Below are 27,732 nucleotides of genomic sequence, written 5' to 3'. Positions count from 1 at the left end.
TTTATTGTTGGGGCATGTTACTGTTTAGTGGCTGTAAGTCTACACATATCAAGTATTTGGGGGGAGAGAGAGAGAGAGAGAGAGAGAGAGAGAGAGAGAGAGAGAGAGAGAGAGAGAGAGATCGTTCTCTACCATGTAAATTTAAAAAGAGATGGTGGAATGTTTTCCTCCTAGGTTTCAACTTTTAAAAAATGGAACAGATATTGATACTTTGTAATTTATTCATAAGTCATCATAGTTTTTACTAATGTACAACCAGCTTGTAGATTATAGTTTGTACAAGGTGGGGCGAAAGTAGGTTTATAGTTGTTTGTATGGAAAATAATACAATAATTAACAAATAATAATATAAAAATAACCTGTTTTGTGTACTCAGAGCTATAAACCTACTTTCGCCCCACCCTGTATTTTTGGGAGAAGATTCCGCATTAATACTGGTGGGAAATATTGTAGATGAATATTTTGTAATAACATCAGCAGAGTGAAACTTCCCATAGAAACAAGTTGATTATGATGAAATCTAGGATTAAAGGGTTTTTCTAGAAAAGTACAGTTTCCTTGAAATCAAGAGAATGAAAATTGACTGATGTGATTCTCCAAGCTGACATTAGTATAAGTTTGATAAATCTGGTAGTACTATACAGTTGTGTATTTTAAAAGACTCTGGACATGATGAACATTTTTTAAAAATTAGAGGCTTATGTAGAAATATGTATTCCAAGTCTGAATTATATAATGGTTCTCCATGAACATACTGCGTGTCTATAGTGGGGACCTAAATATAGCTAAGCTGGTCATGCATCTTTTTTTAAAAAAATATATTTTTATTGATTTCAGAGAGGAAGGAAGAGGGAGAGAAAGAGATAGAAACATCCACAATGAGAGAGAATCATGGATAGGCTGCCTCCTGCAAGTCCCCCACTAGGGATCAAGCCCACAACCCAGGCATGTGCCCTTGACTGGAATCGAACCTGGAACCTTTCAGTTCGCAGGCCGACTCTATCCACTGAGCCAAACCGGGTAGGGCAGTCATGCATCTTTTTAAAAAAAATTTTTTATTGATTTTAAGAGAGAGAGGAAGGAAGCAGGGGGAGAGAAACATTGATATGAGAGCGAAACATCGACCAACTGCCTACACGCCCCCTGTTGGGGATCAAGTCCTAAACCCTGGCATGTGCCCTGACCAGACACACAACCAACTGAGCCAGACCAGTAAGGGCTCATGCATCTCTCTCTCTCTCTCTCTCTCTCTTTTCATGCATCTCTTTCATACTCTCCTCACTGTGGGATTTGTGAAGGAAAGACCCTCCTCTAATCGTCATTGAGAAGACAATTCCATCCCCTCTTCTCATTCTATGGTGCCTCATTTTTCCTTTTCCAACTCTGGCCCTTCACTGCTCCTCATTGAGTTTCCAGTCAGCATATTTAGTAGAGGACTGAGCATCCCTTTTATGTTATCTTACTCCAAATTTAGGTCTTCCCCTGCCCTGTTGGCATAGAGTGAGTCAGAGGTAAAGATATATACCATATACATATGTGCATATGATATATATCCCAAACATGCATACACACACACACACAAGCATGAAATGTAAGCACTAGAGTTCACAGATATATGTGATCATTTAAGACATGGCTTCTTACAATTTGTGGAGCAAATTTTCCCTTTTTCCTAGTGAGTATTGTATTGAAAAACTTCAAAATGATTTTTAATTTTTTATAATAAATATATTTTTATTGATTTCAGAGAGGAAGGGAGAGGGAGAGAGAGATAGAAATATCAGTGATTAAAGAGAATCATTGATTGACTTCTTCCTGTACACCCACATTGGAGATTGAGCCCACAACTCAGGCATGTGCACTGACTGGGAATTGAACCGTGCCCTCCTGGTTCGTAGGTCGATGCTCAACCACTCCAGCCACGCTGGCCGGGCTAAAATGATTTTTTAAAAGCAAATCTGTAAGTGAAGTTTTTTGTGCCTCTTTTATTATAGTTGGCATTTTATAAGGCAACCACTGCTTGCACCTTGATAAATGATTGTAAGAAAAACAGCATCCATAGGTACAGAAAGGAAACAGTATTTGATCTTTCATTTGGATGTATGCTTTTAGGTGTCAGTACTTACCATTTGGATGTAAGTCTCATCAACAAAATGTCCTCAGCTTGTTTTAAGCTTGGACTGATTTTACAAATATACTAGAGGCCTGGTGCATGAATTCATGCACTAGTGGGGTCCCTCGGCCTGGCCTGCGGGATCAGGTTGAAACTGGCTCTCCGATATCCCCCAAGGTGTCCCGGATTGCGAGAGGGTGCAGGCCAGGCCAAGGGACCTCACCGGTGCATGATCAGGGCTGGGGAGAGATGTGAGAGGTTGGCCAGCTGAGGAGGGATTGCGGGAGGGCTCCAGGGTGTGTCTGGCCTATCTTGCTCTGTCCTGATTAGCTGGACCCCAGCAGCAAGCTAACCTACCGGTTGGAGTGTCTGCCCCCTGGTGGTCAGTGTATGTCATAGCGACTGGTCAACCGGGCGACTATCTGCCCCCTGGTGGTCAGTGCACATCATAGTTAGTGGTTGAGTGGCCTTAGCATATCATTAGCATATTACGCTTTGATTGGTTGAACTGATGACTGGACGACCGGACACTTAGCATATTAGGCTTTTATTACATAGGATATGGGCTTGCATAGTAAAATAAAATGTGTGAGTGTGTAGAGAACATTCTTAGGTTGTTAGAAGACTTATTTTTTAATTTTTATTTGTTAAAAAATATTTTTATTGATTCTAGAGAGGAAGGGAGAGGGAGAGAGGGATACAAACATCAATGATGAGAGAGAATCATTGATTGACTGCCTCCTGCATTTGCCTCCACTGGGGATGAAGCCTGCCACCTAAGCATGTGCCCTGACCTGGAATCAAACTATGGCCTCCTGGTTCATAGGTCAACACTCAACCATGAGTAACATCGGCCAGACTCATTACGTTTTAACTAGAGGCCCGGTGCACGAATTCATGCACGGGTGGAGTTCCTAGGCCTGACCAGTGATCAGGGCTGAATGGGGCCATCTCGCCCTGTCTGGGTCTGGGGTGCGGGTGAACCAGATTCAGGGCTGTCAGGGCCCCAGCAGCACGCTGTCTAACGGCTGATTCTGTGAGGAATCGGGCTCCCCGCTCCCTCCTGTCTGAGTCCAGGTTGTCGGTAAACCGGATTTGGGGCTATCAGGGCCCCAGCAGCAAGCTAGCCAACGGCTGATTCCATGAGGAATCGGGCTTCCTCCTTCCTCCTGTCTGCATCCAGGGAGTAGGTGAACCAGATTTGAGGCTGTCAGGGCCCCAGCAGCAAGGTCTGGGTCAGTGTGTGTCACAGCTACCGGCTGGTTGACTGGTCATTCTGGTCGTTCGGTCATAATGGTCTCTTAGGCTTTTATATATATAGACTATATATAGGTAGGTTTAAGTAGTGGTAAATATCTTTTGAGAGAAGTACTAGTTTAATTTGTCATCAATGAAATGAAACTTTTTTTTGTCTCTTTTACTAGGTTTCAGCATTAAAAACAATGGCCAGTCAGGGAGGACCCAAGTACACTCTCTCACAGCAGCCATGGGCACAACCAGGTATTCACATTTTGCTATCTGGGATTTCTTTTTTTTTTTAGGATATTGATTAATTTCCATTTATATAGTCCTTGCTCTGACAGCTTGGAGTAGGTTTCCTACTCTTACTGTGGTTTAGTTTAATACAAGATGCAGTTTTTAGCTGACAGGTCTTTTTTATTGGCCACTACTACCTGCATTTCAAGGAAGGAAGAATGTTACACACACACACACACACACACACACACAGTTAAAAATAAAATGTGACTTACATGGAGGCACTGAGGCTGCTGGTTTCTGTACAACCATTTTTCATTGTGTTATACAGCTTTGATGAAAATACTATAGATGATAGTATGAAATTATAGCATGAATGCTACTATTTTCAAGTATTATAAAGGAATGTGGTACATTATTTTGTTCATCATTTTATACAAGTTGCACCCTCTGTTCAGAGTTTTAGAGTGTTTGAGAAAAATAATAAAAATTGTAGTGTCAGTTGGAAGTGGGCAGATATGCTTGAAATGTTCCCAATCTTACTCTTTCTTAAATGTACATTTTTTAGAAGATTATTTTTGTTGTTGTTGTTGTTTATCTTTAGCATTAGACATTACTCATTTAAAATCATGACTAACTTTGTGCATTATTTTAGGTACATTTTGTGATATTTTAAGTTGCCATTAAACCAGAATAAATAATTTTGTTAGATGGTATATTTGGCCGTCCTTCTCCTGGCCCTTACCGTGATAGTGATTCTCTGAAACTAAAAAGGGCAAAATGGCGAAAAAAGCAGTGTTTAAATTTGGGATAATCTGTGTCCAAGTTGGTAGGGAAGCTTTTTGCTCATTGTGAGGGAGATCCAAAGAATGATTCTGGTTTAGCATCTACAAAGAATTGACTGTTGATAAGCATATAATCTAGAATTAGGTTTTTAGTATTATTGGTTTTCCACATAAATGAATGTTATGCCTGTCAGGTCTTTCTTTTGGGAAAAAAGAATTGAGGCCATTCTAAAATTTTTAGTTATTATTATTTAACTAGAGGCCTGGTGCATGGATTTGTCACCAGTGTGGTCCCTCAGCCTGGCCTGTGCCCTCTCGCAATACAGGACCCCTTGGGGGATGTTGGACTGGTGGTTTTGGCCCGATCTAGGGCCTGGCCTGTGGGGATCAGGCTGAAACTGGCAGTCCGACACCCTTCGAGAGATGTAGTAATGCGCGAAGCTGCAGGCGTCCAGGGAGGAGCCTGAGTCCAGGCCAGGCCCCACACCGCTCCCGTTCATCCTGGCCCCGCTGCACCTGCCACCAGTGCCACTCGGTAGTGCTGCTGCAGAGGCGGGAGAGGCTTGCGCCGCCACAGCTATGCTTGCCAGTCCTGAGCCTGGCATCTGGCATGCGTTGGTCAGCTGAGCGGCGCTCCCACTGTGGGAGTGCACTGACCACCAGGGAGCAGCTCCTGCATTGAGCGTCTGCTCCCTGGTGGTCAGTGTGTGTCATAGCGACTGGTTGACCAGTCGTTTAGTCTTTTGGTTGCTTAGGCTTTTATATATATGGATGCCTCATGTTAATTAACTAATTTATATATAGAGAGCCAGGGTCTGTAAGGTCCAAAATGACTGAAGGGACAACTGAATGCCAGGCTGCGTGCGCAGCAGGCTCAGGTGGGCGGGCACTGGCGAGTGGGCTGAACTGCTGACCTCTCGGGGAGAGAGAGAGAGAGAGGTGGGGCTAATCAGCAGCTGCCGCGGCTGCTGGCAAGGCCCAGAGAGAGCAGGGTCTGATCCCCAGCCTCTGTGGCAGCTGTTGATCAGCCCTTGCCTCTCTCTCTGGGCCTCACCAGTAGCCATGCCTCCCTCTCTCTCTCTCTCTGAGAGGTCAGCAGTTCAGCCCGCTCGTCAGCAGCCTGGGGCAGCTGCTGATCAGGCCCAGAGATAGGTCTGGAGATGCTGACTGGCATAGAAACCGACCAATCAGAACCAAATCTGGGTGAACTGCGAGGAGCCAATGGTTGCCTAGGAGGCGGAGCTATTGACTGACTGGCATAGAAATCGACCAATCAGAACCTAATCTGAGTGAACTGTGAAGGCAGAACCTAAGGTGGGGACTGAGGAGGAGTTTTAAGGGCAACAGCTGTTTAGTGTAAGGTGTAAGAAAGTGGTTCAATTTTTTAATGACCAGTTTGGCAGTGTAGTGCATATGGCTGGCTATCAGTCCAGATATAGGGATTATGTATTTTTGTCTGCCAAGAGCATCTCCTCCTGCTGAAAAAGACTCCCCCCCCCCCATTTAAGCAATCCTATCCTATATAATCTATCTATACTAATAAAAGGGAAATATGCTAATTAGACCAGTTGACTGGCCATATTCTGGATGTCTGACTTCCTTCCGGACAAAGCCATGGTGGTGGGGCCAAGGCAGAGGCAGTTAGGGGCAATCAGGCCGGCAGGGGTGGGCAATTGGGGGCGAGATCAGGCCGGCAGGGGAGGGCAGTTGGGGGCGAGATCAGGCCAGCAGGGGAGGGCAGTTAGAGGTGATCAGGCAGGCAGAGGCAGTTAGGGGCGATCAGGCCAGCAGGGGAGGGCAATTGGGGGCGAGATCAGGCCGGCAGGGGAGGGCAGTTGGGGGTGAGATCAGGCCGGCAGGGGAGAGCAGTTAGGGGCAACCAGGCAGTCAGGCAGAGGCAGTTAGGGACAATCAAGCAAGCAGGCGAGTGGTAAGGAGCCAATGGTCCCAGATTGTGAGAGGGATGTCCGACTGCCGGCAGCCAGACATCCCCCAAGGGGTCCCTGATTGGAGAGAGTGCAGACTGGGTTGAGGGACCACCCCCCCCCCCCCCGCACAAATTTCATGCACTGGGCCACTAGTTAAAATATATTTTTATTAATTTCAGGAAGGAAGAGGGAGAGAGAGATAGAAACATCAGTGAAGAGCGAGAGTCATTGATCAGTTGCCTCCTGCATGCCCCCACACTGGGGATCTAGCCCATAACCCTGGGGCATGTGTCCCATTTGGGAATCGAACCATGACCTTCTGGTTCATAGGTCTATGCTCAACCACTGAGCTATGCCAGTTGCGCTGCCTCATGTTAATTTAAAGTTGAATTAGAACTAAGAAGTTGAAAGAGCAGCTCTGTATCTCTTAGGAAGATTTGTAAATGCAGAGAATTATCAATTGCACTGAAAGGAAGACAGGGTATTATTTAAAAAATTTGCCATGTGAACTTTGTTGATGTCAACATAAGTTTGCATTGATTTGCTTTATTGCAAGTGAACTTCGTGACATGCCTAAGGCCTTCCATTCATTGTATGAGCTTGGGGTCTTTGCCACCTTACTGAAGGACAGAGTGTACTCAAGGCTACAGTGCATTCTGTCAGAAGACACAAAGCCAGATTGTCTTACTGACAATACTGGAAATTCTAACCATGGTTGACCTGGTGGCGACCACCTGTTTGACCCCTCACAGTCGGGAGCAGACTCATTAGTGCATTATTCAGCATGATTCTAGAAAGAATTCTAATCATCTTTGGGTTAATTGGGCCTTGGTCTCAAGGTTCAGTCACTTACAGAGCTTATCTCGAAATAGGAGCTGATTTTATTTTGAGTGTTTAAGTAAATGAAACTCTTGGGTGTAATCTTTCTTCAGACAGATAGAAACCAACAAATAGGCCCAGGCATATTTATATTTAGTGCAGCCACGCCCAGAGGCTTGATGCATAGTGTCCTTTGGAAAGGTCCTTTCCTCAAGTGGAATCTGTATAGAACCCCCAGTGTTGGTGTGTTGTGCTCTTAAGCATCACTAGAGTTGTCACTAGTAAAGATGAAAGGGAGCTGACAGAAAAACATTAAAATAGGGCTTGCTGCTTTGTTATTTAACCCATTTTGTTTTTTTCTAAGTGAGGATATCTTGGCAAATAAAATGATAGGACTTGAGTTTACCTACTTGTATTTTCTGTCTAGCCCAGTGATGGCGAACCTCTGAAACATGAACTCATTTTTTTGGTTGATTTTTCTTTGTTAAATGGCATTTAAATATATAAAATAAATATCAAAAATATAAATATTTGTTTTACTGTGGTTGCAAATATCAAAAAATTTCTCTATGTGACATGGCACCAGAGTTAAGTTAGGGTTTTTCAAAATGCTGACATGCTAAGCTCAAAAGGTTCGCCACCACTGGTCTAGCCACTGGGGCTGGCTGTGGAGTTGCTTTTTCTTGCTCTGTAATACAAGAAGCCCAGACTTAAATGTCAAAGACAGGTTTTGTAGCTTTTGAGATGGGAGCATCAAAAACAATTGAGGGAGTTGTCTTAGGCCTCTAGAAACCTAGCATTACTGGTTCATGCAGATTTGATCAGGTTACAGGGTTCATTTCATGATAAACTCACAGGAGATTCAGTTATAAATTAGGATGTCATTTTGTTAATTTACTCTGGGAAATATATCTTTTTGTAATTGGAGGATACAGTAGTCTCCTTTATCCACTGATGATACAGTCCAAGACCCCCCAGTAGATACCTGAAACCAAGGATAGTACAGAATCCTGTAAATTCTATGCTTTTTCTTCCACATACATGCACTTTATGGCTTCTTTTTGGCATATCCAAATTGGCAGCATCACTGCAGGTAGAATAAGGGTTACTTGAACACAAGCATTGCCATACTGCAAAAGGCAGTCTGATAATGGAGACGGCTACTAAGTGACTCACAAGCAAATACAGCGTAGATAAAGGGTGTCTCAAAATCATGCAAGAAGTAATTTTGATAGAAAACACAGGTTTATAATTAAAAATTGTGAATTTTTTATTGATTCATAAAGTATACAGTATAAGGTTATGTATGGAATAGCATATCGGGTAAATGGCCTCCACGGCTTTGCTGGCACATACGCACTCTTTTGTTGAAATTTTCCATGACCGTTTTGCATAAATGTGGCTGAATTTCGATGAGGCTCATTTTCATCTTGATGGCTTGGTTAATCGACAAAATTGTCGCATTTGGGGTTCAGAAAATCCACGAGTGATTGTTGAGAAACAAATGCATCCACAACGTGTCACTGTTTGGTGCGGATTTTGGGTTGGAGGCATCATCGGACCGTTCTTCTTCGAAAATGCGGCTGCTCAGGCAGTAACAGCTAATGGTGCTCACTATCGCGACATGATAATCCAGTTTTTATGTATGCTATTCCATACATAACCCTATACTGTATACTTTATGAATCAATAAAAAATTTACAATTTTTAATTATAAACCTGTGTTTTCTATCAAAATTACTTCTTGCGTGAATTTTGGGACACCCTTTACATTGGACAAAGGGATGATTCATGTCCTGGCTAGGATGGCGAGAGTTCATCACCCTACTCAAAACGATGTGCAATTTAAGACTTATGAATTATTTATTTCTGGAATTTTTCATTTAATATTTTTGGACCATGGTGGACTGAGAGTACTGAAATGTGGAAAGTAAAACCTCAGATAAGGGAGGATTACTGTACTTTATTTATTAGGCTCCAAACACACCTTTTGGTGATCAAGGGCTCTGAAACTATCTTAATGTACCTTGAAGTGTGTTAGTAATGACAGAACCAGAGCCTGTGGAATTAATGGTCTTAAGGGAGCTTTCATGTATTTTATGAAAAATAACCACTTTCTGGATTATTTGTTCTCCTTGAGAGGATTGGCACTTTCCTATCCTGCTCTACCACAACCGTGTCCTCAATTTAAAAAAAAGTTTTTTTTAGCATGATATAAAATTTGAATTGTGAGAAAGTATAAAATGAAAAATAATTCTGTTCTCCACCTCCAAACTAATCCTCTCACAGGTAACCATGAGTAATGATTTCCTACAATTATTATTATTTTTATTATTATTTAAATATATTTATTGATTTCAGAGAGGAAGGGAGAGTGAGAGATAGAAACATCTTATATAATAAAAGCCTAATATGCAAATTGACTCAATGGCGGAACAACCAGTGGAACAACCAGTTGCTCTGACACGCACTGACCACCAGGGGGCAGGCACTCAATGCAGGATCTGCCCCCAGCCCGCAGGCCCAGGCCAGCCAAGATGGGTGCCAGTGGGGGGTGGGGCTGGCAAGCAGGCAGCGCCAGGCCGGCCAAGGTTGCCCCGATCGCCCCGCTGGTTGCCCACAGATCAGCCCTGATCGCTGCCAGGCCTAAGGACCCTATCTGTATACTGATTTTGTGCACTGGGCCTCTAGTCAATGATAAGAGAATCATTGATTGGCTGCCTCCTGCAGGCCTCATACTGGGGATTGAGCCTGCAACCTGGGCATGTGCCCTGATCGGGTATCGAACCATGACCGCCTGGTTCATAGGTTGATGCTCAACCACTGAGCCATGCCAGCTGGGCCTCCCCATATTATTTATGTATATACTAACTTATATGGACTTAAAACATGTTGCATAAATAAGATTATATTTATTCTTTGCATATTTAACTTACTCTGTAGCTTGGGGCCTTTCTGTACCAACCTATCCAGCTCCATCCATTCAGATTAATGGATGCACAGAATATATCCCTGTAGCACAATTATTTTTAATACTTTTATTAATGGTACTTAAGTTATCTTTAGTGTTTTTGTTTTTCCATACAGTCTTTAAGAAATGTCCCTGTACACACATATTTTATTTTGTGAGTACCTCCAAGGTAAATTTCTAGCAGTAGAAAGGTTAAGTGAGAGAGTATGTGTATTGTTTATTTTGCTAGACATTGCTCAATATCCCTCCAAAGAGGTCGAACCAATTTGTACTCCCATCATCAGTGGATGAGGGTGTCTGTTTCCCCATACCCCTGTCAAATGTGGATATTCACAATCTTAATTTTTGCTAATCTGAAAATATCTTAATATGCATTTCTTTAGTTATGAGTGAAGTTGAGCATCTTTGAAATTATTAATCAGTCTTTTCCTTTGTAGCTTTCTAGGTTAATTTCCTCTTTTAAATACTTTTGTACAGATTGCTACTCTTCCATTTTAACTTTTTTTCAGACACTACACTTTGGCTACATAATTATTTCAGTTAGAATTTTCTGGAATTCTATTCCCTTTTTGATAATACAGTATAAGAATGTAACAAATGAATTTTTAGTTCCTATTCAATGTATGTGGATATTTTCTGAATGATCTTGTAAGGCAGAGAGCATATCTTACTGCGAGTCAGTTCTGCAAATGAATAAACTCATTTTCCTTAGCACTTAATCTCCAAGTTCCAAAGGCACCAACCACATTACAGCCCCAGTAAATGTACTGAAGCATGCCAAGAAATTCTTTTTGCTACCTTAGCCCTGGGGATTAGGATTTTGTATTTAGAAGATTATTAATGTTTATGGAGTTTGTGATTAAATTTGATAAATAAACAAGAAAAGGGAAAGAATTCTTTGGAGAAATAGTCTTTTTTTATTTTGTTATTTTTCTCTCCCTTTATTCCCCTTTGAATTAAAATGGAAATGTTTCTTCTCTTTTTCTTTGTGACACAAATGAGGTTAATTTCTTTCCAGCAAAGGTTAGTGACCTTGTGGCAAGCGTCTACAAAACCATAAAAGCAAAGCTGCCTCTGACCTTGAGAAGTATGTCATTGTACCTATCCAATAAAGATACCGAGTTCATCTTGTTTAAACCTGTTAGGGTGAGTATCATGATACTTTATTTGAATGTTGGCCAGTCTCTTCAAGTGTTCTGGCCCTGTCTACCATTTTCCTCTTCCTGTAGATACTTAAAAATAGTATAACTCTTCCTGTTAGCATACTATTCTGGTAAAGTTAACTAATAATCACTGTGATTCTTGGAAGGTTTACAAGCAGCATTTTTCTGATTATACCTCTCCCCGTTCCCCCATCCTCACTTCGTCACTGAAGTACTTTCTCCCTGAAAGTAGAAATTAGTAAATAAATACATAAATAAATAATTAGAACTTCGCATTGGATGTGTGGCCCAACACTGGAAAGAGCAGCCTTTAAGGGATTATGCCTGTGTTACTGGTGAGTAATGGAAATAAATGGCTGTAGCAGCCACTAAGGGATTAAATGTCAGCAAATTTAGAACTCATAACTCCAGCTCTGCTTTGGGCTCACATCCTTACCCAAGGCGTTGGTTGGTTTTTAAAGTACAGTTTGTGTCTGGGAACCTGATTGCCTTTTGTTAAGAAATTGCTGCTGAAGGTTCTCTGGGGGACAGGACTTGCTATGGTTTGGTTTTTCCAGGAAGCATTCTATGATAAGTCTTACTTGGGTCGTGCTAGCATGTGAAATATTAAGTGCAAACTATGTCTTTGGTAATCCCATGAAAGATACATTTCCTCCATTCATTTTGGCAATTAATTACAATTTAATATTCTTGGTGCTTCATGTTTAAATGGCTGTAGATGTTTTTAGAGACTCACTTAATATGATTGCCTTTTCTCTTTCTAAGAATAATGTTCAACAAGTCTTCCAGAAGCTCCATGTTTTGTTAAAGGAAGAGTTCAGTCCTGAAGATATCCACATCATTGCTTGTCCTACTATGGAACAGGTAATCCATAGTCCGAAGATTCTTGTTATTTAGTTGTTTGAGTAAATACTGTACAATATTTTATTCTGATGAGCAAGAGGTTCAAACTTTGTCAGATTTTTGATGATGGTCTTGTAACTGGACAAACAATGGGTCCGTGCTGCCTGTCACTACTCGAGCCAATTAAGCCGAGACAGGGTTGAGTCATATATAGCGTTTATTCCAGTATTGCCGGCAGCATGGGAGAGTAACAGGTCATCCACAAAAATGAGCTCTGCAGCCCACCATAAGCCAGCTGCTTATATTGGTAGAAGTATAAAGGAAAGTAGGCAAAAGGGTAAATGGGCAGCTTACAGATACGCAAAAGGACTGGGGCTCTTCAAAGGGTTTAGTGATATGCAAGGGCTGGGGTTACATGGGGAAATAGCCAAAGGGTGGGCCAAATGGGCAGTTAGGCTGGAGATTTCCAAAGGTCTGCAGGTGTGCAAAAAGATCTGGGATCTTCAAAGGGATCTTCAAAGGGCTGGTGATTCTGGTTTCTGCAACGAAGTTGTTAATCTTCCCATGATAATGGGCAGCTTCTAATGGGCGGGGGGGGGGGGGGGTGCTAATGGAAGTGTTCTGAGCATTTAGGCGAGGCTAAGCTATGATGTTTGGTAGATTAGGCTAATCAAATGCGTTTTCAACTTAATGATATTTTCAACTTACAGTGGGTTTATCAGGACATACCCCATTGTAAGTCGAGGAGCATCTGTACAAATATTTTTTGCAACTTTATTTTATAATTTCAAACCTACAGAAAAATGCAAGAATGGTAATAAGGAACTTTACTCAGCTGTTTAGTGTGCCCCGTTTGCTTTATCATTGTTGCTTTCTCCTTCCCTCTTCCTCCTTGCCCCTCTTTTTAAGACATTTGAGAGGAAGTTGGGAGACACTGTGCTTCTGTATTTGGAACTATTTCAGTGTATTTCCTAAGAATGAGGAATTCTCTTACTCTGCCCTCCCACAATGCTCAAAACAGGAAATGTAACGTTGATGCTATTATCTAATCCAAAGTCCACAGTCAGGGGTCCAGCCCAGGTGCTGCTGCTTGTCACAGCTCTTTGGTTTCTCTTAACCGAGAGCAGTTCTGCAGCCTTTTTGGCTTTCTTTGCCTTGATAGGCCAGTTGTTTTGTAGAATGTTCCTCCGTTTGAAGTTGTCTTTTTTCTTATGATTAGATCCAGGTTTTATACGTTGGTCAGGAAAAACACAGAGGTGATGTTGTGTTCCTTGCATTGGAAGTACAAATTGATAAAGAGGTTATGGGGTTATTTTTTTAAAAAATATATTGATTTTAGAGAAAGGAAGGAAGAGGGAGAGAGAGAAACATCAATGTGAGAGAAACATGGATTGGTTGCCTCCTGTACGCACCCGACTGGGGATTAAACCGGCAACCTAGGTATGTGTTCTGACCAGGAATCCAACCTGTGACCTTCAGTGCACAGGACAACACTCCAACCAATTGAGCCATACTGGCCAGGTATGCATGATTATTTTGATTATCAAAATAGTTTATACTTTATAGAAGGGTTCACTGCTCTGTTCATTTAACTGCAAATCTTGCTAGGGCCTGGGTGACAACTTGCGGTGTGCAGGTTGTCATTTCCCCTTGGTCGCCACGCAGATTTCTTTGGCGTTCTGGCAGGCTGTGTCACAACCTCCCGTACAGAGTGGTCAGGGCGCTCCTGGGTTCAGTAAGAATGAGAGTTTGAGCTGAAATTCACTTGTCATGCCTGTTCTTATGCTTTTAAGAGTCATTTAAAGACTTTATCTGACATACAACTCCTCTGAAAGCATACTCTGCATAGAAAAAGGTGGAGTTGGTTATTTAGATGTATTTCTGTCCCTTGTCAGTGTTGGTCTGTAGTTTTTTCTGTCGTCCTCGTTGGATTCTGAATGAGTTGAGGGTCTGGATTAGGTGACGTTGTGTAACTCCCCACAGGCCTCCAACAAACTCAGTGCCCAGTGGCAGCTTCAGCAGTCAGACCAGCATCGCAGGTCCAGTTCATACTTTACAGCCATGTCTTCTGGTCTCTTAAAAATCTTAGACTTTTCCTCTCGTTCTGTTTTTGAGGCTCTAAGCAACTTTTCTGTGGTATTCCACAGCAGAGCTAATGCTGCCTTTCACTTTGCTTTTCAGCTGAACCTCTTACTATCAGTTTCTAAATAACCAGATGAGTCCGGATGTGCTTGTAAATGGTCTGTCCAGGAGCGGCTGAGAGTCATGTGGCTGCAGGACACTTGAGGAACTGTACGTGGGAATGTCTCCGAGAACCACACAGCGTGCTACTTGTCACTGACTGCAGGATGAAATACAAGCAGAGGGTTAAAAAATTGGTGTTCCCTTGTAAAAACATCAAATGCCAAAGATTAATCTATGAGCAGCAGTACCTGCCTCATTTAAATGGTCTCAAGAAATGTAAGTTTTTAAGAGGTAACCATGGTGGGCACGCAGTGAAATGGTTCTTAGCAAAAGATGTGCAATGAAAATAGGTTGCATAGATAGTGCAGAGAAGAACTTTATGGAAATACTGCTAATTAGGAAGCTTCTAAGAGTAAGATTTTTAAAGCATGAAACACTGCAACACTTTTAACCATTGAGCATTCCACAGTGATTATTATTATTTTTTTACTTCTAGAAATGTTGTTTCTACATTCTATATAATGTTTCTCCGGTCACTTTGAAATTTAGTTTGGAGTCAGTTGGATGCTCCTGAGAACACATGCTGCTTTTCTGGGAATTCAGGGTGTTATCTCCTGTGTCTAAAAAAATATATTGTTGTTTTGTTAATCCTCACCAGAGGATATTTTTTCCATTGAATTTTTTTTTTTTTTTTTTTTTTTTTTAGGGAGAGTGGAAGGGAGGGGGGGAAGAGAGAAAGAGAGAGAGAGAGAGAAAGACAGACAGACATTGGTGTGAGAAAGATACATTATTGGTTTGCCTCCTGCATGCTCCTGAAATGGGGCTGGGAAACAAATCTGCAACCCAGGTACATGCCTTTGACCAGGAATTGAATGCATGACCCTTTGGTGTGCGGCCGATGCTCTGCTACTGAGCCACACCAGTAGGGCTATATTTTGGGAAGGTAAAATATCATTATTATTATTATTATTGAATTTATTGGGTTGACATTGATTAACAAAATCATACAGGTTTCAAGTGTACAACTCTATTACATCTGCACACTGCATCGCGTGCTCACCACCCAAAATCACGTCTCTTTCTGCCACCCTTTGCCCTCCCTTTGCCCTCTTCTACCTCCTTCCACCCTTTTTCCTGTGTTTTTGATGTGTTAGTTTCAAGAGTCAGGGACCTCGGGGAAGGTCCCAGTGTCTGTATTCTTGAACTGCAGGGGTTGCAGCCTGCTCATGTGCAGTATCTAGTGAGAATTTTCATGGCACAACAGCCAGTGTTTGTGCCTGGGAAGTACCATCAGGTGTGTGAACTCTGTACACACAGGAGAGAAGGAAACCTGATGAATAGCATATCTCATGCATGCAGGTCAGGGTTACCAGCCTTCTGTACACTGCCTTCAGGTTTAGAAGTTCTTTATATTCGGTGGTTGTACCGGTAGCAAATACACTTTACTAACAAAGACAAGGAGGATGAAGATGGCCCACCCTTAGCATCTACCACACTATATATCAGGGATCATCAAATACATTATGCACGTCTATGAATTTTCCTACGAATACCTATTTCCTGAGTGGGTTGGTTTTGCTTCTGACAGTCAATGCAGCCTGCTTTTTGGATTGGAAGGAATTTTGAGCATTCACACACTAGCCTAGAGATGGAGCACTGATGGGTGTTCTGGAATGTGGCCTGCAGACCTCATTCTGCGTGACTAGCAGACTTTCTCATCCCCTTAAAGCAGGCGCCCACAGTGTGTAGGTAGGTTACATGCCTGTCATTTTAAACAGGCCACTTGTTTTTCAACTCAGTTTAAGTTAGTGATGGATGTTGCTTGATAGGGCTGTATTTTGGGAAGGTAAAGAAGATCCATATTCATTCTTTGACATGAATGAAATAGGAAGGTTGAATTTACTTCCATTTACTATTTAAAATACATGTTTAATGAAATAAACTGTAAAAACCCAGTTTTGTGTATTATGTTGTATATTTGATTTTTAAAAAGCCTTTCCAAAGAAATAAGGGCATGATTAATGTACTATACTCTGATTGATGTAATTTGATGTACAGAGCAGTGTGTGTTCTTAAGGATCAAAATATTTCACAGCACTTGTTCTTGCGTTGAATCTTTTATTCTGAGACAAACACCTTATAAAGTGCTGAGTAGGTAATAGTGGTCCAACTGGTTTGCTAAATGAATATTTGTTTAAATCTGTACAGTTTCAAGTATTTACTTATACAAAGGGTGTACATACTTTCAAATAATTAATTTAAAAGGCTTTATATTATTTGGCTAGAAATTGCTGTTTTTAAGAAATGTAAATTTTTTTTAAAAATAAAGACTTTTGCTTCCTAACATTTCTGTTGTGTGTGGATTCTTTAAAATTTTTTTAAATTGAAGTTTTTATTGCACTAATTTGTGGATTCATGTGCAATTGTAAGAAATAATACAGACAGACCCCAATGGTAACATCTTGCAATACTATAACACATTATATCACAAGTAGGATATTGACATTAGTGCGCTCCGCCAATCTTACTCCGACTTCCCCAGTTTTACTTGCATTGTGTGGATTCTTTTGGCAAGATGAATATTGTGGAAAGACATTTCTGAAGCATCTTAATGCTTCATTAGTTGAAGGATTTTAAATTTTTGTTTGTTTACAAAGCTGCCAATTTCCTGAATACTGTCAGCACAAATGGTTGTGTTGAAATTTAGCATTATTGAAATAGCAATAAAAACAAATTTGTATTTTCCCCTGGTTTAACAACTCCATATCTTTAAGTTCTCCTCTTTTACTACATTATAAGTGAGAAAGAATAGTGTCACCGTAGTTTGTTACAGAGTCTGTTCATTAAAGGCAGCTGGGATGCTGGTGAGAGACGTTACTCGGGCACTAGCTTCATTGCCTCCTTCCTGGGCGCTCTTCTCGGCGCTTCTTCCACTAACCAGCTCATCTGTCTGCTCGCCCTCAGCAGCCAGCCCCGGCAGCTGCTGGGAACTTGAAACAGTGGCTCCCGTTAAATAGTGACCTGATGAATATTTTTTTCTTTTTTGAAATAGTTTTTAAAAGTATTTCTGATTTTAAAAATGTTCAGTATTAGACACTTCTATAGTGTTTGAATTTTAACATAAACTGTGAAAGTCTTTAATAAATGAACCCTGAGAGGCAAATTGCAATGAAATGTTTGACATATAGCATCTGGGTTTGTCTGTATATTCTAAAAAAATTTTCTTACAAGATTGAATTCTTTGACACATTTTAACCCAGTGGGTTTTAGTTATCAGTGTATACACATGCACATGGAAATGATCTGAAAGTAGGTTGAAGACAAGACATTTTATCCTAAAATACATCAGCATCTCCAAACACGAAAGACATTCTCCTACGTAACTTTAATACCAGCACTTTCCCAAAAAGTATTCAGTAATATGTAAGAGTCCATATTTTAGTTTCAATTGTCCCCCCAAATGTGTCATAGCTTTTTATCCATGCTCTTAGATTTTATTTGGTGGTTGTGTCTCTTTAGTCCTTTTTAATTTATACAACGCCTCTGTAGGTTTTGCTTGTTTTCATGGCATTTTTTAAAAAGTGTAGCCTAGTTATAGAATGATGTGCCTGTGTTTCCTCATGAAATTCAGAATACCTAACATAGCAGAACACATTCTTTTCAAGTACGTGAAACATTTGCCAAGAGAGACATATGCTGCACCATAAAACAAACCCCAAGCTCATCTACAGCAGTGTTTCTCAAGGGGTGACCTTCCCTCGCCCCTGCCCTGGGACACTTGGCAATGATGGAAGACGTTTTTGGTTGTCATGACTGGTGTGTGTCCGGGGATATTACTGTTTCCTAGTTGGTAGAAGTCAACTGGAACTGCTAAATATCCTACGATGCACAGGACAGCCTCTCACAACAAGGACTTTGCCAGTACAAACCCTGCTGTACACTTACTGTGGGGACCCCCAATCCCTAGACTTTATTTCCCCCACCTGGCTTACTTGTCTTAATACGGCACATGAGATATTTGGCTTATTTGTGTGTGTTTTTTCCTGTCTTCCCCAACCCAGATTGTAAACTGCATGGAAGGGAGCGTGGTTTTGTTTATTGCTGTATACCTGGCCCCTAGGACAGTGCCTGCAGTAGGTGAATGAATGAAAGAATCCACTCTGTTGCCAAAATCACGTAGCCCCCCCTCCCCTTCCCATTGCTACCTAGTCCTGCCTATTTCCTATCTTATGTAGCTCTTTATCTCCTCCCCTTCTCTGTATTTCTAATGCTGTTGCCCACGTCAAGGCCCTCGTTTTCAATATCCTTGTTGGGAATATTGAAATATCTTTACTACAAGAGCCCAGTCTTATTAACATCTTCCCTCCCCTTGCTCCAGAATGTAAAACTTTATCTCCTACGGCACACGAGGCTGTCTCAATCAGCCCCTGCCCATCTACCCAGCCTCATGCCCTCACTGTTCGTCCTCTGTGTCTGTCAGGGTTCTTGAGTGCAAGCGACAGAGGACATCATAGTCTAATGAGCAGGAATGGCTTTACTGGAAGGAAGCGGGGGCTTGGGGACAGACTGGTGCTGGAGGAGCAAAGGGATAAGAACAGGGAGCATCACAGATGCATTTTTTTTTCAAAGCAGAAAGAGCTGGTCAGGTCTCCACTTCCGTGTGAGTCCCGGATTGGGTGGGCATCACTCCACTGCTTTCATCTTGGCCAAGATCACTCCCCGTGAGGCACCCATGTGTGTGTGTGTGTGTGTGTGTGTGTGTTAGTCCATACTTCAATACAGTGTTGGAGCATAGAGAAAACGACCTCTGTGCTAGTTACTGGTTTATTCCTATCAGCTCCAAATCCACCCTTTTTGCCCAGCTTTGAGACTCTGAGCCGGGCCCTGAGAACATGCCTCCGCTGCCAGCTGGTGCAGTATTAGGCTTTGCTGGTGCTGGAGGTGCCCGCGAGGCCTGGGCGGGGCTGTCTGTTCCCTCTGTTGGGGCTGTCAGCACTGCATGGGAGGTCTGGCGCACCCACTCCCCCGCCAGCTTTCCTGGCACCCGGCAGAAAGCTTTTTGTGCAGCAGCTTCCGCAACCTGGGGCCGCACCCTGTGCACCAGCTTCAGCTCCCTGGCCCCGACCCTCCCCACCAGCCAGGGCTGCAGTCACATCCTCCCTGTAAGTTCTTAGTTCCCTTCCTGGGTGCATTCTAAAGAGAGGAGACGGGGAGAGAGGGAGGGAGGGAGAACACTGTGCCTTTCATTTGCTGTTCTTGGGCTTCTAGAGTTCTCTTTCAGGTCCCTTTTAGTATTAGCGTGCTAGCCTTTGTTACATTTTCCCTGCTGGAATTACTGGGTCCTCACTGGCCCCTGATTGATACGACCTTTTTAGTTTCTTCCTGGCGAGCAGGGCATGGCTGCCCACAAATAAATACTCAGGCGAGTGTTTTCCCCATAAAGGAAGGGGTTGGGGCAGTGGTCGGCAAACTCATTAGTCAACAGAGCCAAATATCAACAGTACTTCTTCAAAATAGACTCGCCCAGGCCGAAAACCGACTTCTGCACATGGGCCACGAAGTTTCAATCACACTGTATGTGTGCGCCCGCACGTGGTAGTTTGTGGAAGAGCCACACTCAAGGGGCCAAAGAGCCGCATGTGGCTGGCGAGCTGCAGTTTGCCGACCACGGGGCTGGGGGGTTGTGCAGCTAGAAGATACTCTCCAACAGTCTCCCTATCCGGTGCCTTTTGTCTGCCCTACATGCTCACTGTCTCTGCATGAACGCTTGCCACTCCTGGGGACTCCCAGCGCGCCCCACCCGCTCCTGGTCCTTCCTCAGCCCTGGCTCAGAGAGGCTTCCTGCGACCCCTCCTGCCTCCCCAGGTGACCCCTTTGCTTCCACTGTGCTCCTTCACAAAGCAATACTTTCATCCTTTTGCTGTTGCTTGTGTCTGATCCCCACTCTAATCCCTGAGGGCAGACAACCTGTTCTCTTTGGACCTTTGGCACAGGGTAGGCGCCCAGTGCATACCTATTACATAGTGTAATTATTACTGAATTTGTTAGTAATTTCTGTAGGCACTGGATGAGACTCCATGCGCCTTGGGGCATTCGCTGATGAGGATACCCATCAGGAAACCTTTGTGTGTCACTGAACAGTTAGTATTGATAAACAGCCCAACTGAGTCCATTTTTGTTTTTGGAGAAGCACCATTTCTGGCCAAGTCACTGAAGATGAAATGATAATGAGCAAGAGGGCTCGTCCCCTCAGGAAATGCAGGGCCTGAGCGGGGCTGGGGTGTGAGGCAGACATGTGTTAGGGTTGAACTGTGTCCCCCACATTCATGTGTTGAAGTCCTGATGCCCAGTACCACAGCCCTGATTTGGAAACGGCTGTTGCAGATGTAATTACTGGTGAGGTGAGGCGCACGGGAGCACACTGACCCGGGGTGGGATCCGGACTGCAGTAGGGTGGCCCCTGAGCCATTGTGAGTGGTGTCCACATAAAAGGGGGAAATTTGACCCAGACACACGGGGAGAACTCCCTGTGAAGACTGGGGTGATGCTGCCACAAGCCAAGGAGCTACCCGAAGCTGGAGAAAGGCCCGGACGACACACCCTCCCCAGCACCTGCTCAGGGAAGCCCTGCACTGTGGGCTTCCAGCTTCCAGAGCCGAGACCATCAGGCTCTGTGGTTCCAGCTGCTCAGTGTGGCCCTTGGCTCCAGCAGCCTGAGCAGACTGACGGGTGGCATCGGGCTTTTACAGCCTGGCCAGCTGGTTGGCTGCTGTCAGTATTTACTGCCCAGCCTGTGAGGTGATTCGCTTTTCCTGATGGAAATAACTCAGAGTTCGGCATTCTGCCCAGGCTCTGACACACTGGCGCAGAGCAGGCGTCACAGGAGCGGCTGGAAACCTCCCATCTATTAAATGCTGGCAACAACATAGTTTAAAACGGGACTGACGAGACAAAATGCCTCTGCAAGGCTCCCTGCGGACAGCCTCTGCACTAACGGAAGCCTGTGTTCAGGTTCGGTGAAAGGAGGAAGACCGAGGAGAGGAAGTGGCTGAAAACAGTAAGAGCCGCACCTACTGAGCACCAGTGCCTTACCGACGCCACCTCCTTTCGTCTTCACGGTGACTCTTCCTATTTCAGGTGAGGAGCGGAGTCTAGCGGGGATCACTGCCCTGCCCCAGGCCCCACAGCTGGCAAACGGTGCTGCCAAGACGGCCACCCAGGCCTGTCTGACTCCAGGGCGCACCCGCCTTCAGGTCCGAGGCCTTCAGTCCCGGGAGAAACGTCTGGGAGCTTGGAAGGACCTGCTCATTGCCAAGTGCGACTCGGGAGCTTTGTCTCTAGTGCCCGTGAGGAAAGGGGCTTCTCCGCCTCCCGAGTGGAGGTGCCCAACCAACAAGCCCACGGGCATGGTGGCCTGCAAAGCTCCACGTCTACCATCCAGGCCAGGTATGGCAGTAACTGTAGTTTTAGCTGATGATACTGTTCACCAACAAGTCTGAGTCAAACAGTGGAGGTGGCTGTGACGCTCCGCTGGCCTCAGCACCCTAGTCCCAGCCCAGCTGCACAGCTTCACGCCTGGGTGATGGCTAGAGGTGGAGGCGGGCAGTGTGAGAGCAGGAGGGCAGGCACCGGCTCATGGCAGGGAGGGGCTAATTGCTGGAAGGGGTTTCCCGTCTTGGTTTAGGCGGCAGTTGAGATCACCCTGGGGAATTTGCTGTGTCCCAGGGATTTAAAAGCCACACTGCCCAGCTCCCGAGTCCCCTGTTCTAGAAACTCCCACCCCTTCCCATGCTCAGGCGTCAACTAGGAACCATGTCTACGAGACATAACCCGCCCTCCCTTATCACCCTGGATTGCACCAGACGAGCCGGCCAATCCGAGACCACTGGGTGTTCTGCGAGAGATCAGGAAACAAAGTCACGTGAACTGAGATGCATAGAAAATGTCTTCAGAACAAGATGAGTGTCGCAGAGAAGAGGATGAATGTCCTGGCTTCTAGCGGCCTTCCACGCTCCTGTCCTTTCTGAGAGCTGTTGCATCTCCCATCCAGATCATTCGCTTCCTGTTTTGCTTTACCTACTCCAGTTGGTAGCTATTACCAGTGACCAGAAGGGCCCCAGCTACTGGAGGGGTGGGGTTAGTGTGGGTCCTTTGGGGCTTAGTTGGCTCCTGGTTTGGGGGACCCCCTGCAGGAGGCTGTGGTTTGCTGTCTGGGTTTCCCTCTGCCCTGGTGGGAATGGGAGAGGAGGTGTTTGAGATGAGTTCAGGGTTAGTGAGAGCTACTATTTCTAGACCCATTTCATAGACGAGGAAACTGAGGCGTAAAGCTACTTGCCACACAGCCAACACTTGGCAGAGCTAGCCTTCGAGACGGTCTATGTCCTGAGTCAACCAGGTGCAGGAAGGTGGCAGTGACCAGCGGGAGCAAGCAGGACAGCTGTGGACTGTCCTGCCCCTGAGACAGCCTGCCTGTAACGCTGTCGGGCCAGGGCCGGCTCCTGGGTCCTTTCTGTCCCCCGCCACGGAGTCTGTCAGAACCCCTAAGGCTTTTCCTGTCAAACCAAGCTACCGTGACAGGCCCCACATTACAAAACAACTCTCAAGAGACAAAAACGAGACTTTGGGTTTTCCTTGGTGCTCCTGACCATAAGCTTCCAGAGACATCCAGCAGGTGCTGGCAAGCCCGGGGCAGTGTGGTGACAGCGCTCGTCTGGACCTAAAACTTCTTCCTTTTCCGACTGCTGTCCCGCAGCAAGTCCATGGCGCTCTCTATGAAGTTTTCCAAATCACACATGGTCAGGAAATGTAGGAGCCTACTCATTTTGCCCAGAAGGACCTGAATCTTCCGAGCTGTTGAACCAAAGTCCACCTCCAGGATTGCTTTCACCTTCATTTCTTTCAGCCTCTCCGGGTTGATGAACTGTGGGAATTCACGGAAGGCTAGGTGAGGATATATGCTGCCCCAGACCCCCCCCCCCCACCCTTCCGCCCCCAGGATCAGACCCCTGTGGCCAGGACCGAGTCTTCCCCGGAAACGCCACTCTCCAGGGCAAATCTCCGCTCCCAGCCCAGCCACCAGCAACCTTTCTGCTGCTTCCCGAGGACACGTGCTGGGCCTGTGCCCCTGGCCACCCCCCAGCCTGAACCCAAGCCAAAGGGTGCCAGCTCCTGAGACCTGGTGTGGGCTGCCATCCAAAGGCTGTGCCCTCTGGGGACATCCGCTTTTCCCCATGGATCCCCTGCCACGGAGGCCCTGCCACAGTTGGGAGACTGTCCGAAGGGTCTGCCGAGAGCCGCACTCCCACTGCGGGCTCGCCGGAGTGTGTCTGGGTTTCACTGGGATGAGGACTGCCCAGCGAGGCCACCTCCACTGCAATTCGGCCTTGGTTTTAGCTACAGAAGGCCGGGCAAAGGGCCTCCCAGAAGAATGCTGAAGAAAACCAAGATGTTCTATTTCTATGGCGTATCCAACTTATGAAATGTTTTCACACAAAGCGTCGTGTTGAAGCCGTACAACGTCACTGTCACTTTATAAACGACAACAGTCTCAGAAGGAGCAGGAGGCCTGCCCGTGCCCCACGGGAAGCGGAGGGGCTGGCGTGTTCTCAGGACGCCCTGCTGCCTGGCCTGGGAGGACATCTGTGCTGACTCGTTTCCTTTGGCCTCCTGCCCCTTCCACTGGCACAGGACTCTGACCGTGTCAGCCATTCACCTGCCCTTTGGGGCATTGGCTTCCTTTGCTGACCCTCCCTCAGTGGAACCCCAGGTCCTCGTGCCCTCTCCATTCTAGCTGCTCCTTCCTAGCTCATCTCCATGTGCAGGGGCAAATGGAAAACTCGGGGAGACCGTAAGTATGCCTCATCTCTTTACTGAGGTGGCTGCTCTGGGGGGCCCAGGTAGGTGAGAAGGTTGGGACTTCATTCTTTAGCTTGTAAACCAGCAGCCTTCCTGGGCAAGGGGAGCAGGGTGACCAGCTGTCTGGATCTGCATGAACGGTCCCAGCTTTAGCTCTCGAAGTCTCCTGTCCTGGCAAACGCCTCCGTCCTGGGCAAACTGGGGTGGTGGTCACCCTAACCTGCCACATTCTCTCCTCTCCTTTCAAATATTAGTTACACAGCTTAATTGTGCTTGAGCCTGCTTCTTCCCTTTCATCAGCCTGCTTCTCCGCCTGGCCCACTTCCCACAAGACATGTCCATCTGTCTCCCCAGGCAGTCATGCTGTCAGCGGCCTGGAATGCCTCTCTGGTGGGTCTGTAAACAGAGCCCTCTGTGGAGTGGGTGGGTGGCGGGGGCGGGGGAGCTGGAGCAGGAACAGGATCTTGTGTGTGTCTCAGGGGGCAGTTAAGGAGATAGACTGGCCAGGGGCCGTGCGGACGTAGAGGTTCAGATCCCAGCAGCTCCAGGCCCCTGAGTTTTCCCAGTTCCCCGCCTTCACTCTGGTGGTCAGGAAGGATCTCAATAGCCCGCCTCTTGCCCTGTCAGGAGGGTCCAGACTCTCCCCTCGTAGTGGGCACAGCAGTGGCCCCCAAAAGACATGGCCAGTAACCTGTGAATGTAACCGTATTTGGAAATAGGATCTTTGCCGATGTAATCAAGTTAAGGACCGTGGATGAGGACTTGGGGTGCGCCCTAACTCCAATGTCTGGTGTCCTTATAAGAGAAAGGAGAGGGAGGTTGATGTGCAGAGAGACGTGGAGGAGCAGCCACGTGAAGACAGATGCAGAGATTGGAGTGAGGCTGCCACAGGCCAAGGAATGCTGGGAAGCAAGAAGCTGGGAGAGACAAGGAAGGATTCTCCCTTAGAGCCTTTGGAGGTAGCTGACACCTCGATTTTAACCTTCTAGCCTCCAGAACTGTGAGAAAATTAATTTCTGTTGATTTGAATCCCGTAGCTTGTGGTCATTTGTTATAGCAGCCGAGGAAACTAACTCTCCTTTGGGACTTCCTGCCTGGACTGGGCAGAGGCCTTGAACTTCCAGGCAGTCATTTCGTTGGAAATGAGCATGTGTGAGAAGGAGAGTAGGGCTGGGGACACCCATTTCCCCTTTGTTTCTGGCCCTGCCAGATGACAGGGTTGTAGTGAGTGTCAGACCAGATGAGGCATGTTGATATCGTGGCCTTGTTTTCCTATGGGTTGGAGTCATGCAGAACATGGCCCGGGGCCCATGGCACGGCCAGTAAGAGCCAGCCGAGGCCTGCGTGCAGGTGGGCAGAGGTGTGGGGACCTGAGACCTTACCTTGTACTTGGTGCCCAGGTTTAAGGAAATGCGGTTTGTTTGGTGGATGAAGCCGAAGATGATCTCATTTTGGCTCTTGACTTGTACCTTGATATACTGGTTGATGTTTAAGGAGATAGACCGGACAGGGGGCGCGTGGACGTGCAGGTTCAGGTTCCACCAGTTCCAGGCCTTCTGGGGTTTGTCTTTGTCAAAGTAGTAGCCCAGGTTTTGGCTCAGGCTCAACCTAGATTGAGAAGTCCCATCAGGCAGCTGGGCACTTGGCCATGGGCGAGGGGCGATGCAGGCCTGCTCCCTCCCTCTCTCCCCCCTTTCTTGCTTCAACCTTTGCCCACAAACAGCCCACAGGCCCCCATGGGTCTTGGCAGGTGGGAGAAGTTCCAACCAGGAAGGCAAGCCCAAGACGAGGTGCAGCCCTTCAGCCTCCCGTGCAGACTCTAGCCTTGTTTTGTGCCTGCGCCCCCCACTCCCGCGCGCTCCTTTCAGTCCCAGGGGCTGTGTGCTCTTTTCCTCCTCAGGGCCTTGCCATGCTGCTTCCTCTGCCTGGAACCGCCCTCCCACCCTGCTTGGCACAGCTGGCTCCTGCGTAAGCACCATTTTCTCAGAGGCCCTTCCTGACCAGCCCCTCTGGCTCCCTATGTCACTCTCCATCTTCGCTCCTTGCTGGTTTCCTCCATATAATTTACTAATACGTATAGTTGGTTCTTGTTATTTGTGTGTTAGGTTCTGTGAAGTCGCCTTGAACACTTAGTGAATACTGAGCCCGTTGTTCCAGGAGAACTGCGTATCTATCTCTCGTGAAGGTAATCTTCAATCCTCAAAGCAACCCATCCTGGTGGAGTCCACCCTGCCCCAGAGCTGGGGCTTCTGAGCCACCGAGCCCTGCCTCCTGTCTCCGTCCTCGGGGAGGCAGCACCTCACGCAGCCTCCGCGGGGAACGTGCGCATCAGAGGACTCAGATGTGTCACTGCTCTTCCCGTGTGTGTGATTCTGTCTACGTGAAACACACACACACACTCCCCCACAAGCACCGAGTCCAGTGCTCACTGCTCAGTGTTCACGGAGACTTCATAGAACAGAACCATCCTGAATAATGAGAACACCTGCACTTGCCTGTCGTCTGTGTTTTCTTTACTAAAATGTAAATGTAAAACGTGGTCCTGCAGGGCAAGGTCCACGTCCGTTTGGTTCCCCAGTGAGTTCCTGCCCCAGCACTGTGCCTGGGACCCACGCAAACAGGTGTTGGATGAGTGAGGGTGCATGCGCTTCTCCCTCACCAGCCCAGGCCCTCTTGTCGATGAGCCATCCTTTCTTGGCGTTTGAAGCCAACCGTATCCCTCTTCCCCTGCTTCTGCTTTTGGAGTCCCACCACGGCTGTCCCTGGAATCTGTGCTGTTGGGGCAGCAACTTCTCTTAAGGACTGAATGCAGAGGGCAGAGGATCTGAGAGCCGGGGAAGCAGAGGAGGTGCGTGTGGGGCAGCCAGGGTCACTCAGACGCCTGCCAGGTTTCCTCCGGGCTGTCTGGTGGCCTCACAGGTCAGCTCAGAGCAGGAGGCCGGCTAAGGGCAGCCTTGTTCACCTCCAACAGGAGAACTCCTTGTCACTCCCAATCTAAGATCCTCCTGTTGCTTCCCATTACCCAGCAAACAAAGTGCAAAAGTCCTAAGTCTCTCATCTTCGGGCCCGGTCTGGCCTACCTCATTTCTCTTTACGTAGACAAGAGGCTGTTTGCACGTGAGGAGTTAAAAATCTGGGCTCTGGAGTCAGAATCTCCAAGTTCAAAGCCTAGATCTGCCATTAGGGCCAGTTACTCCCAATGCCTCAATTTCAACTGCCGATGATACTACTACTTCACTCAGAGGGTTGCTGGGAGGATTAAGTGCCTCTACATAGCAATAACTCGGTCATCATTAGAATATCCTTATTACCATCGATGGAAAAAAGGGTAGAGAGGGACTTTTCTTCCACCCCATGGGGAGCAGATCCTGCTAGCTCTACCCTGTGATGGCCCCTATCACAGTTCTCTCACAAGGCCTTCCCAGGGGTCAGAGGTCTGTCCCTGCCCTGGGCACCCAGCTCTGGGCTGAGGCTTCCTCAGGAAAATGGGTCTAGAACCCCCAGATATCTAAATCTGGAGGTTCCTCCTCAGGGGGTGTAAAGACCCCAAGCTGTGGAGTGTGTAGACCCACCCACCAGGAACCCTGAGTTCAGG

The 27,732-nt window shown here is 46.0% G+C and overlaps 2 protein-coding genes across 8 annotated transcripts in view; one reads left to right on the top strand and one right to left on the bottom strand.

Annotated features, from left to right (window-relative positions):
• COG3 (component of oligomeric golgi complex 3) overlaps positions 1-15,273 on the top strand; it is an 86,715-nt gene extending 71,442 nt beyond the window's left edge. For 4 of the 7 annotated variants that reach the window (XM_059684637.1, XM_059684639.1, XM_059684638.1 and 1 more), the window contains 4 exons: positions 3,538-3,613; positions 11,111-11,238; positions 12,021-12,119; positions 14,280-15,273. In XM_059684637.1, the coding sequence (XP_059540620.1) occupies positions 3,538-3,613; positions 11,111-11,238; positions 12,021-12,119; positions 14,280-14,309 (333 nt within the window). In that variant the 3' untranslated portion in view covers positions 14,310-15,273. Of the gene's footprint in view, positions 1-3,537; positions 3,614-11,094; positions 11,239-12,020; positions 12,120-14,279 lie in introns of those variants that run through there. The other 3 variants (XM_059684643.1, XM_059684641.1, XM_059684642.1) reach the window with 2 other exon arrangements.
• A 7,725-nt stretch (positions 15,274-22,998) lies between these two features.
• ERICH6B (glutamate rich 6B) overlaps positions 22,999-27,732 on the bottom strand; it is a 65,603-nt gene continuing 60,869 nt past the window's right edge. Inside the window, exons 9-10 of the mRNA XM_059680858.1 lie at positions 25,520-25,745; positions 22,999-23,202 (exon numbers count right to left, since the gene is read on the bottom strand). Coding sequence (XP_059536841.1) covers positions 22,999-23,202; positions 25,520-25,745 — 430 coding nt within the window. The remainder of the gene's footprint in view (positions 23,203-25,519; positions 25,746-27,732) is intronic.

The sequence above is a fragment of the Myotis daubentonii genome, chromosome 2 (genome assembly GCF_963259705.1).
Source record: "Myotis daubentonii chromosome 2, mMyoDau2.1, whole genome shotgun sequence".
Lineage (NCBI taxonomy): Eukaryota > Metazoa > Chordata > Mammalia > Chiroptera > Vespertilionidae > Myotis > Myotis daubentonii.
The sequence above is the reverse complement of the archived record's forward strand: the minus strand, read 5'-3'. Positions and strand labels throughout refer to the sequence as shown.